The sequence below is a fragment of the Centruroides sculpturatus genome, unplaced genomic scaffold (assembly GCF_000671375.1).
Source record: "Centruroides sculpturatus isolate CEXI.00-Female unplaced genomic scaffold, Cexi_2.0 scaffold406, whole genome shotgun sequence".
NCBI classification, from domain to species: domain Eukaryota; kingdom Metazoa; phylum Arthropoda; class Arachnida; order Scorpiones; family Buthidae; genus Centruroides; species Centruroides sculpturatus.
Genome location: NW_019384754.1, coordinates 603,404 through 616,630, shown reverse-complemented (window position 1 = coordinate 616,630; position 13,227 = coordinate 603,404). Strand labels below are relative to the sequence as shown.

At 30.2% G+C, this 13,227-nt stretch overlaps 1 protein-coding gene across 1 annotated transcript in view; it reads left to right on the top strand.

Moving 5' to 3' along the window:
- The first annotated feature begins 487 nt into the window (after nt 1-487).
- Nucleotides 488-13,227, top strand: part of LOC111628664 — a 35,492-nt gene continuing 22,752 nt past the window's right edge. Inside the window, exons 1-2 of the mRNA XM_023372491.1 lie at nt 488-617; nt 9,827-10,058. Of these exons, the coding sequence (XP_023228259.1) occupies nt 9,866-10,058 (193 nt within the window). The 5' untranslated portion in view covers nt 488-617; nt 9,827-9,865. The remainder of the gene's footprint in view (nt 618-9,826; nt 10,059-13,227) is intronic.

Sequence of the window (13,227 nt, the reverse complement as noted above, 5' to 3'; positions counted from 1 at the left end):
GAATAGTTTATCCATAGAGTCTTCGTATAAGTTACCTGTATTAAACGACTACCTGTGTAACGCGACTGAGCTATATATTTTATAAATTATAAAAATTGTTTCTAAATTTTACAGATTGTAATTTATAACTTCCTTTACTAAAATATCCAATTTAATAGTCTATCCTGTCATGAGTATCAGCTACATTCCATTTAACTAAACATAACCACACCTTAAATATTAGAAAATATTTTAATGACATATTATTTTCTGTAAAGAGCAACTTTAAAAAGTTCTTTTGATTGATAAAGTTTTATTTTATTAGTAGTTTATTTTTTTTATAATTAATTATCAATATAACTTGAATCAGTAATTAAAAGTTTTATCTTATTCAAATGAAATGTGAACTTGATTCCAGTTTATTACAGTTTATTAATTTTGGTGTTTGGTCACCAAATAAAAATGATTCAATGCTGATGAGGAAAACATCAGGTTGGATTTTATATTTATTTAATTACACGTATATACAACAATGTGCAATGCTTTTTACATCTTGACATCGATCAAAGATCTTGTTCGTCTCTGTTCATGTTGACTGCCCATTCAAGCATCCATCCTCAGTAGTCGTCGGTCCAAAAGTGAGTGTTCGGTTCAAAGTTTGCTTTTTTCTTCTTTTCTGTGCCTCTATCAGTCTGAATTGGCCCATCGCTGATGGGTGCCACATATTAATATGTGTAGTACTGTGAAAAAAGAAATAAAATTGTACGAATTTAAGAATGATGCTTTTTCATTAGAAAAAAAGAAAGATAACAAAATGTAAAGTCTGAATGCTGGAAAATATAAATAATATATAGTATGAAAATTTAGAATTTAATAATAATAATCGTCCATTTTTGGATACTGCACTTGTATTAAATAACATCATAAAAAACCTTAAAATATAGCGATACTTTTAATCTAATGTTTTTGGTCATTTTTATCAACCTTCTTTAGGATAAAACAAAAAAAAAATAGCAATTGAATGATGGTTTTCATTTGAAATAAACAGAACATAAATGTATTTCTGACACATATATTTAAATATTACTGTTCTAGAATAAAAAATTAAAAAATGAGAGAATGCTGGACTTTTAAATAATACATAAATGGAAAAGTATGAAAACAACTAAAATACTAAAATGCATAAATAAACTAAATAGTTAACATAAAAATATAGAATAAATACCAAAAATGGTAATAAAAATAAAATTAAAAATATATATAAATAAGCAAAATAAGTGANTAAATGTAATAATAAATATAAGTATAAAATATCTGAAATTTGTATTCTCTAAGATAGTTCATAATAAGAAAAGCTAATAACAATGTTTAACTAGTGTAAATATTTAATAAGAAGCTACACAAAAGCAATTTTGCCTAATCCAAAATTGTTGGGAGCCACTGGTGAGTTCTAGTGTGATGATCCCACGAAATACATGTTGACCAACAAAGGAGAATGTACCAAATGAATACTAGGCATAGTATATAGTTAAACAAAGTATTTTATTTCACGGAATATGTACAGATTCTTTTGGATTCCAACTTAATGATAAATAATTACAACATGGTGGTAACAAATATCTGTGAGAACCAAGGGGATAGATCGGCAAGCTTCTCCCTGCTTATCGGTGGCTCTGTCAGAGATGGCTTAATTAATAGGAGGGCAAAAATGTGAGTGGGGAGGGATAGCGAGATCGTGATAAGGTGTCGGATGTATTCCAGGATGACACAACATTTAATATAAAAATGTATTTAATTATCTGAACTTGTACAAACGAATACAAAACATAAAGGTTACCAAAATTCGTCTAATAAGAGTGGCCAACATACGGCCTGCGGACAAGATCCGGCCCGTCTAATGAATTTATGTGGCCTGCGATCAATCTTTGAATATTAGCTACTGAAGTCCAAATAGCTGGATGTAAAATCCTGATGCCTAAAAAAAAAAAAAAGAGTCAACAACTCACTGTCAGGTTAGAGTTAACCCTCCATTACAAATCTCTTAAGTACAGCGTAGAGTGTTGATAAAGCATGATAATGTAAAAAAAATGTATCTGTAATCTCTATATACAATTCAGTCTCTACGGGGTGACACCACAATGAGATCTTGCAGCAGCTCAAAATCTTCCTAGGGCAGCCTCAGGTTCGGCCCCTGGAAAAAATTTTCTTTCCAATTCAGCCCGGGGGCAAAAAGTGTTGGACATCGCTGACCTAGATCTTACTCCAAAGATATAATAATTTTGAATCATAAGCTATGATCAAGAGAGTGACGGGGAATGAAAGAGAGTATCGAAATTGGCTAATTGAGGGACTCGCGATTTCTGCTTCTGGCTTATTGGGCATTGGTGAAACGCTCTTGGATCGGTTGTTCCTAATTTTAATCTCTCTTCTCTTCAGATCTGTCTCATCGATAGACAGACGGTGATGATTATGGTGGGAAGGCAGGATTGCGACGGACAGAATGGCGGTATCCCTGACGTCCACTTGGCTATATCCGTTTCGGCTGTCTGCCTCGGATGTCCACTTGATTGGGTCTGCTTCGGCTGTCCACCCAGAGGTGCAAGTGCGACCTCTTTTTATACACCTCTCGGAGGGGGAATCATTGGAGATAAATCTGATGCAATTTCATGTAACTCTTGACTGATGTCAAGAGTTTTTTTAGTTTATTATCACCCTTTCCTATCATAAATTTGACAACAGCTGTCAAACTTCTTAAATTAATTGCTGCAGGTGGCAAAGATCAGAACATCTGCAAGGCCACCTGGGTGATGATTGTGAGTCATTTTGTTACTCTCTATCATGTAACAGGTGGAGATTCTTGTCAATTGGCTACTGATTTGTATGTACATTGTAACAAAGGTGAAACTGAATAATCCCGTTTTGAGGGGAGAACTTTTAAGATGTTTAGAAGGTCACCTTTTGAAGTGACGCAGTCCACTTATAGGTCAAAAGGTCTAGCTTTAACTTCCATGAAAAGGAAGGCAGGATTGGGAAATAATGATAAAAATAAAAATTACTGAAACTCCAAAATTCACATTAAATCTCGAATTCTCACATATCAATGGCAAATAATGACATAAATACGTACCGATTATGACATATACAGGTAACCCCCGTATAACACGGCACTTCTATAGCACGGATTCACTCTAACACGGTTCGAGAATTGGTACCATCCCCTGTATAACACGGCACTTCTATAGCACGGATTCACTCTAACACGGTTCGAGAATTGGTATCATCCCCCGTATAACACGGTACTTTTATAGCACAGATTCACTCTGACACGATTCGAGAATTGGATAAAACCCTTGAACTATTAGTACTTAAGTATGTAAATTTTCTCTTCTCGCCTTCTGTCGATACATTTTGCAAAAGGTAAAGCATGGTTCTGAAGATAATGCAGAAAAATGCTCAGAGGATAAGGATAACTTGCCAAAAAGAAAACGCTCTCGGTTAATTAATAGTGTTATTAGTGATGACGAAGAAAACATTGTTTAATTTATATTAATGTGTATTACTTAAAAAATTTTAATGAAGATATTTATCTTAATTATGAAAATATAGTAGCATGTTTAATTTTTGGAACCTAACCCTCCTTTTTGTACTAGTTCTTTGATTCGCATAACACGGCAATTTTTTGGAACGTAACTACCGTGTTATACGGGGAACATTGTTTAATTTATATTAATGTGTATTACTTAAAAAATTTTAATGAAGATATTTATCTTAATTATGAAAATATAATAGCATGATTTTTAATTTTTGGAACCTAACCCTCCTTTTCGTATTAGTTCTTTGTTTCGTATAACACGGATTTGCATAACACGGCAATTTTTTGGAACGTAACTACCGTGTTATACGGGGGTTACCTGTACTATAAAATGATATTGGGAAAGACTGTAACTACTACTGTACTTACAAACTAATTTAAACTAAGGAAAGAGGGAAGATAAAGGGAGAGTGATAAATAGTGAAATAGGATATAGGAAAGAATGAAATACCCGGGATGTACAGAACTTTGTACAGTTTTAGTGGGAGGCCATATAGAACTCACTCAGACTGATGGCTTGTCGTTGTCTTCCTTTGGTTATCCTTTGTACTTAGTATATACTCCTTTTATTGTGACTATGATAAAATTCAAGTTCCTATCAGACTAGCACTGTTCCTCCAGTCAAGCTACTCTTGATGGCACAGAGCACTATCTTCGTTCATTTACTTTGAGGTCTAGTTTAAAGAATGTCCCACTCCCTTTCACTCGTGCCGTCGGGTCTTCTTTCTATGTTTTCTGTAGTTCCACAAATTGATCCTCACCACTCAAGGGAAAAGAGTTAGAAAAGAAAGTTCTAGAAGCAAGAAGGAACAAAGAACAAAGGAAAATATTCTAAAACTATGATTAAATTAATATATACAATGACATACTGCACATTATTTAGTAGATCCCATGTATTCAAGATCTTTATTGAATCTGTCATCCCTTACGAGAACTTTGTATGCCCCGTAACTTCTCTTTGTTGACCTCATCTTTTCCATTGCAAAGTAATTTGTAAACTGTGGGATTACACTTCCAACAATGTGGTGTTCAAACACCTCCTAGAATGAATTAAATTTTAAGTATGAATCACCATTAATTAATTAAAAGAATTTAATTCATTCCACAAGTTTGTTCATTCCATCCTCAAAAACTTTCTCTCTGTGTTGTTGCAGTCATCCAGCTAACATTTTACTGTTCTAATGATTAACTGGATCCGAAATGATAGCATGTCTCTAACTGTAACCATTGTTTAAAGATCATTGATTACTTCAGTAAACAGTAAACATATGTTCTTTTTGAACATGGGAAAACATGAAAGTTAGAAGGTGTCAGACCTGGGATGTATTGGGAATGATGCAAAATATTTATAGCAATTTCTGGTGAGCTTTAGGACATCTGGTATTGTCATGGAGTAGCTTGTCCTCCTACATCTCAATGAGCTCACAATGGACCCATTTTTTAACCAATAAAAGTCAAATAACTGCTTAAACTTCTTTACAAGACAATATTATTTTTTAGTCATTTAGAAACCTTTAGAAATGCTATGTCATAACTGTTCTGAACTTGTGTTATTCTAATTATTTGATTTTGCCAGTCAGGTTCATTACTACAGTCTGGATTTATGTGTTGCAGCATGTTTTTCTTGATGATATGTAGTAAAGACAAACTTTGATATTTGACTAATGCATTGATTTCTGAAGCAAATTATGTTAATTTTATGTAACATATAGAAGGTGTGTGCATTGAGACTGACACATTTTGAAAGGTTATAAATAAAATTAGGTAAGAAGTTCAAGAAATACAATAAAAGTAAGGTATGCAATTTGAAGATAAATTCATCTAGTTTTATTGCAAAAATTGATAGTTCTACCTTTACTCCTTTTTACACAAAATTAACTTTAATCCAGAATTGGACAGCACGCTGATCATTTAATATGTGAAAATTCTTAACATACAGGCATTAAAATACAAATAAATGTCACTATATTAACAAGTGTTTTCAACGAGAATTATTTTCATCATCTTCAGGTTGATAAAGATGGCTAATATCCTTTTTGAATATGAATATCAAATTATTCCAACAGTATTAATGCTTTAGAACGAAATCAATTCTCGTTGAAAGCACTTGTTAATATAACATTTATTTGTATTTTAACGTCTGTATGTTAAGAATTTTCACGTACACAAAATTATAAAATATCCACATATGCTCCTGCTGTTGCATGGAGAATAAACAATTTTCAATTTCCTGTCATTTGTTTTGCAACGTGTGTAATGTAATAGAAGCATTCTGTATGAACATAATGTTCACTGAGATCATTGATTTTAGTGCCAGCATAAATTCTGTCCTTCACATATAACGAAAAGAGAAGTCTAGGAGAGTAATAGGGAATTGTGAGAGTCATGAAGCATCACTGCTAATTACTCCATATGCTTCATTTAATTCTAGGAATTGCTCTTCCTCATACAACATAAATGCATTTATCTATATGTACTGAATTTTGGCAGCAATTTAAAATGTGTTGGTGTCACTCTGGGGACACTGTATTTTTCCATATTTTAGCAGTTACTACATATTTCTCCATATTTTTCATTATTTCATAGTCAACTACTTTAGAGTGACTGATAGTTATTAATTGTCTAACAGATTTAAAATGTTAGCCTCTAATTTATTTTATTCCCTTATGTATCCCTTCACATTTTAATTTGTAAGTTCAATGAATTATTGTGCATCCATTTATTTACNCATGCGCATTACAACCGCGCGTGTTTTTGTTTGAAAATTATATTTTTTGTTCTACTATTGCTTCCATTCCAAAACGTTAATACAATTGGAACGGTCGATTATTTGTAATCAAGAAAGGAATTTAACCGTTTTAACGGCCTGAAGAAGACGAAAATAACTAGTGTCGAAAGCGCTTGTCAATCTGACAGCAGTCATTGGTAATTAACGCCTGTATGATAAAAAGTTTATTATATTAAATAGTCGGCATGCAGTCCACTTTTGTATAATTGTGTATTACACCATGCCTCCAAAAAGTAAAAAAAGTTGATTTCTATTTGTACAAAGAAGGAAATAATAAATAGTGTAAAAATGTACTGTACCTGCAAAAGAATATGAATTTGCCATAATAAAGAAAAGTTCAAAAATGGCTAATGTAACAAGCTGAATTTGTGTAGACAGAGAGCTTTTTGTGAGTTTTTAACATTTCAAATGGACTTCTTTCATTTTATCAGTTTTTTTTTACTTGTTGGAACATTTCTGGAGATCTGCAATGGATTAGGCTAATTACATGTTGTAAAAAGTTTAACTTATAGATTACTCTGCAGAATGAATTAATTATGTTCAGCAGAGTCCACTATATTTATTTTTCTGTTTTAAATATGTGACCATAGTGCACATATAGAAAATAGAAATTTATTTTTTAAAAATAGCAATTACATTATCAGTTGAAAATTAGATAAATGTGTTATTAATAAATGATTATTCTTATCATTGTGGTTATGTTCAGTTCACTATCATTATTCTAATACATCAACATATATATATATATACATACACACACACATATATACATATATTATCATTACAAATAAAAAATTGAGCAATATTTAACTCATTTTTCAATTTGCATTTATTTATAAATCAATTGACTTTACTACAGTAAAACAATTTTTTTTTTGTGCAAATTATTATTAATTAANACAATCATGTTTTTATTTAATAATTTTTCTTGTTGTACTTAATTAATTAAGAAAATATTAAATATTAAAAAAATACAGTATTTTTAAAGTTAAGATAAGATTAAACTAACGAAATCCAAAAGTAAAGTGATGGAGAGATAGGACGCGGTTTTATATTGATGACGTAATACACGTAACTGAGGAGCGAACGAAAAGAACCGAGTCGAATTAATTAAATCGAAAAAAGAAAGTGTGCATTATAATCGAGAAAATGCGAGTATTGTATTAATCTTTAAAATATTGGTATTAAATCTGTCTTATAATATCATGACGACTCCTTTAAATCGGGTTATCCGATAAGAATAAAATACAATACCAATATAGCTCTATCGTTGAAAACATTCGCTTATTTTTGCTCGCCTCGAGTTTTGCTTAGTAGAAATGGCTAAAAAGTGCGCAAAACACGTACAGAAATACGGTATTACAGCACCACCTGTATTGGACGACTGTCTAAAAGATCACTTTTTGAAGGAACCGTGGGTGGTCGCCATAGACAGCTTTTACTGTATATCATAATAACAAGACAGTGTCTTTTGATTTATCATCCCTGATAACTATGACATCATTATATAACCTGTTATCGTAACGCCTCTTGACATATTCAAGACATTCCACAAGACCATCACCTGCTGAGGAACGGAGAAATTACAGATTTGAAAAGTGGCCTTTGAACGATAAAATTCTTTATGGATATAATCCAGGTCTTCAATGATGCCCTCTATTTCTGGAATAATGCACCAAGATTTGTGTATTGGTGGTGAAGCAAACAAAGAACTCAATCTATTGACTTCCAGTATTTGGGTAAGAGGTTTGATCCCAACAGATATGCCTGGTACTAGGACCTTTTTTTCCTTCATATGATGAATCCAGTTTTGATTATGCTGTTTGTTTGGGTTGTGCATCAGCCAATCAGAAAATTCAACCCCTTAGAGATAGCATTCTTTTATTTCAAGCAAGTAAGAAAAATTGAACAGGAATAAGAATCATAAATCAGTTAGTTCTGTGCAGTGCTTTTGTAGCAGATGCAAGTGGGTTTGTGATTTATAAATTTACTAAGCACATATTTATTTTGATAGTAATATTTATTTTAAATACAAATTGTGTATTACACCATGCCTCCAAAAAGTAAAAAAAAGTTTATTTCTATTTCTACAAAGAAGGAAATAATGAATAGTGTAAAAATGTACTGTACCTGCAAAAGAATATGAATTTGTTCAAAAGATAAGAAAAGTTCAAAAATGGCTAATGTAACAAGCTGAATTTGTGTAGACAGAGAGCTTTTTGTGAGTTTTTTAACATTTCAAATGGCACTTTTTTCATTCTATCAGTTTTTTTTTTTTTTTACTTGTTAGAACATTTCTGGAGATCTGCAATGGATTAGGCTAATTACATGTTGTAAAATTTTTAACTTATAGATTACTCTGCTGGATGAATTAATTATGTTTAGCAGAGTCCACATATTTATTTTTCTGTTTTAAATATGTGACCATAGTGCACATATAGAAAATAGAAATTTATTTTTTAAAAATAGCAATTACATTATCAGTTGAAAATTAGATAAATGTGTTATTAATAAATGATTATTCTTATCATTGTGGTTATGTTCAGTTCACTATCATTATTCTAATACATCAACATATATATATATATACATACACACACACATATATACATATATTATCATTACAAATAAAAAATTGAGCAATATTTAACTCATTTTTCAATTTGCATTTATTTATAAATCAATTGACTTTACTACAGTAAAACAATTTTTTTTTTGTGCAAATTATTATTAATTAACATAACTTTAGTTATATTATAAACAATTGAAAGACTGAATGTAACAATGGTCTAACCCTCTGCAAAGTCAAAATTGAGTTAACAGTATTAAACTTTCGTGTATTAAATGTATTATCTCTAAAATGAATGAAAGATTACTGTTGCTCTGATTACAAGTAATGATAGAAATAAAACTAGTATAACAGCAATATCCATAAATTTTGAACTAACTGGAGATATAGATCACAAGAAACTCGCACCTTTAAAATCCAGCAATGTTCTTAAAAAATGTTCTTATTTTATTAAATTCATTGCTAGATTTTAAAGGTGTGAGTTTTTTGTATGACAGCAAAATATGAAAAATTAGGACACACCACTTTTACAGTATATTATCAATTTAAAAAGAAAAGGATTAGACCACTATTGCATTCAGCCTTTCAATTGATAAAAAAAGACATTTTAAGCATTTCATGATGTAGTGATGTATAAGTTTTAAAAATAAAATTATGATACCCAATAAATGAGAAAAAGTTGTAAAAGAAAGTGAAAATATACTTATTGATTAAAATTTAATTAAAAATTAATAAATTTAAATTTTATTTATTTAGTGAACGTACCATTATGAATTTTTCAAAAAAAAATCAGTTATGTAATAATATATATTTTGTTTTATTCATATCTAAATTTATAATAAATTCAAATATGTATTAATTTTCTAATTTTTATTTAATAATTACAATTATTTTTTAGTTACTTCATATCCTGGCACTTGGTTTATTATTTGGTATTATGTTTCATCCAGAAGCAATCTCTAGTCAAATCTCATCTACTAGTATTTCTGATAGTAGCACTGCTTTACCTGATTTGAGAAAATCTTCATCTGACAATGTTTTTACATCAGATATTTATAGTCCTCAATTACATGAATTGATTGGTGCACCAGCTGCAAATTATGCTTTTGGTAAAGAAAATTGGCAAGTGGGTAAGTACAATAAATTTTTAAAGTAATAAAGAAAGAGTTGTACAAATTATTATTATTTCTTTCTCTGTGCAAACTACTCTTAAGTTTTCAACAGTGGGATGGTCAGGTATGGTGCTATCCCAAAGTAGTGGAGAATAAATGTGGGAAATTTTTAAAGTGTTTTTCCACAAGTTTTTTCTCATTACCATTTCGGAAAAAGATTTTGTAAACAGTTATGTCTAGTAAAGAAAAGTCTTTTTTTATTGTTACATAATTCGTTTTTTAGGTGAATTTTTTTGCGGTAGTTTTTGGCAATACCCCCAAAAGAATTTAACAGATATATCCATCTCTCACTGCTGAGTGGTTAAGGTAACCCTCATACATTAATACATAAAAATTATTTATTTTAAAGATTTTCAATGCAGCAATGTAATAACAAAAACTCAATTAAACTAAAACTTGCTATTTTTATACTAAAAGTAGGAATTAAATATTAAAGTAATTTAATGATAAAATTAGGCAGAGTTTCTATTAAAAATGTTAATTTAAATTATATATTTTGACTTTTATACATATTTTCAGAAATATCTTTTGCTAATAGCTAAATTGTTTTTATCTCTCAGGCTACAAGAAGAACTTTTATAGCAAACACTAGTGTAAAAGTTTTTCAATCAGTCAATTTCATTTTTAATGGATAAGGCCAATTTTGTGTTTAAAGTGTTAATATGATTGTTGCTGTTCTAAGTGTTTATTTTAGTATGATACCAGCAGCATCAAACACAATTTATAAGAAATTTCATTAAGATCATTGAGCCAGGAATTCATCATTTGCATTTGATTACAAAATACTTAGCAAGTGTTTTTCATAAATCAAAAGAGAAAAGTCATTCAATGTCAGTAGGAATTGTGAGATGAATGGTCTAGCATCTTTGATCTGAAAAATCACACACATGCCATGCAATTGTTGTGTTTTCTGGCATTATCAGGGAGTAAGATTACTACCTGCTCTTGTAACCATGTCATTACTGTGTCTTGAACCTTGTCACTACCATCAAACTTTTTCCAGAGAGATATTCCTTCAACTTCAAAAATAAGTAATAATTACTTGATGCAAGATCTGGACTGTGCTATTAATGTTTTAAGTTTTTCCACTTGAATGGCTATAACAAATGTCCTGTGATGTGAGTAGTAGTGTGCAGACAGGTGTTATCATGCAGTAGGACATAATTTTGTTGCATTTTGCCTGCTAATAAGTTCTCACCATAAATGGAAACAAATTGTTTATGAATTTCAGAGGCAAATTCTTCTTTTTCACAAAGAAATGAAATCACTGAATGAACCTTGCACTTAGTGAGATTACAAATTGACAGGGCCATTTTAAACACACACTGAAGACATAATGATGTTGCAGTTAACATCAAGTGATTTCTATCACAAAACTCAGACCCTAACAGACATGGCAGTACAGCAAACAATGGCAAAATAATTTTTTTTACATTTCTACTAGTCTAGCATCTTTAGTTTCTGAATATGCCTCGTAATAGTCTTTAAAAATATATTTTACACAAACTGGATAAAAAAAGATCAAAACATCATGCCTTTAAAAGATCCAGTAATGAATTTAATAAAATAAAAATGTTTTCAATCAGTTTTACTGATTGAAAACATTTTTAATCAGTTTTACTGATTAAAAATGTTTTACTGATTTTTCAATCAGTTTTATTGATTGAAAACATTTTTAAAATTTTTAATTTTAAAATTAAAAATTTTAAAAATGTTTTCAATCAATAAAACTGATTGAAAAATCAGTAAAACATTTTTAATCAGTAAAACTGATTGAAAACATTTTTATTTTATTAAATTCATTACTGGATCTTTTAAAGGCATGATGTTTTGATCTTTTTTTATCCAGTTTGTGTAAAATATATTTTTAAAGACTATTACGAGGCATATTCAGAAACTAAAGATGCTAGACTAGTAGAAATGTAAAAAAAATTATTTTGCCATTGTTTGCTGTACTGCCATGTCTGTTAGGGTCTGAGTTTTGTGATAGAAATCACTTGATGTTAACTGCAACATCATTATGTCTTCAGTGTGTGTTTAAAATGGCCCTGTCAATTTGTAATCTCACTAAGTGCAAGGTTCATTCAGTGATTTCATTTCTTTGTGAAAAAGAAGAATTTGCCTCTGAAATTCATAAACAATTTGTTTCCATTTATGGTGAGAACTTATTAGCAGGCAAAATGCAACAAAATTATGTCCTACTGCATGATAACACCTGTCTGCACACTACTACTCACATCACAGGACATTTGTTATAGCCATTCAAGTGGAAAAACTTAAAACATTAATAGCACAGTCCAGATCTTGCATCAAGTAATTATTACTTATTTTTGAAGTTGAAGGAATATCTCTCTGGAAAAAGTTTGATGGTAGTGACAAGGTTCAAGACACAGTAATGACATGGTTACAAGAGCAGGTAGTAATCTTACTCCCTGATAATGCCAGAAAACACAACAATTGCATGGCATGTGTGTGATTTTTCAGATCAAAGATGCTAGACCATTCATCTCACAATTCCTACTGACATTGAATGACTTTTCTCTTTTGATTTATGAAAAACACTTGCTAAGTATTTTGTAATCAAATGCAAATGATGAATTCCTGGCTCAATGATCTTAATGAAATTTCTTATAAATTGTGTTTGATGCTGCTGGTATCATACTAAAATAAACACTTAGAACAGCAACAATCATATTAACACTTTAAACACAAAATTGGCCTTATCCATTAAAAATGAAATTGACTGATTGAAAAACTTTTACACTAGTGTTTGCTATAAAAGTTCTTCTTGTAGCCTGAGAGATAAAAACAATTTAGCTATTAGCAAAAGATATTTCTGAAAATATGTATAAAAGTCAAAATATATAATTTAAATTAACATTTTTAATAGAAACTCTGCCTAATTTTATCATTAAATTACTTTAATATTTAATTCCTACTTTTAGTATAAAAATAGCAAGTTTTAGTTTAATTGAGTTTTTGTTATTACATTGCTGCATTGAAAATCTTTAAAATAAATAATTTTTATGTATTAATGTATGAGGGTTACCTTAACCACTCAGCAGTGAGAGATGGATATATCTGTTAAATTCTTTTGGGGGTATTGCCAAAAACTACCGCAAAAAAA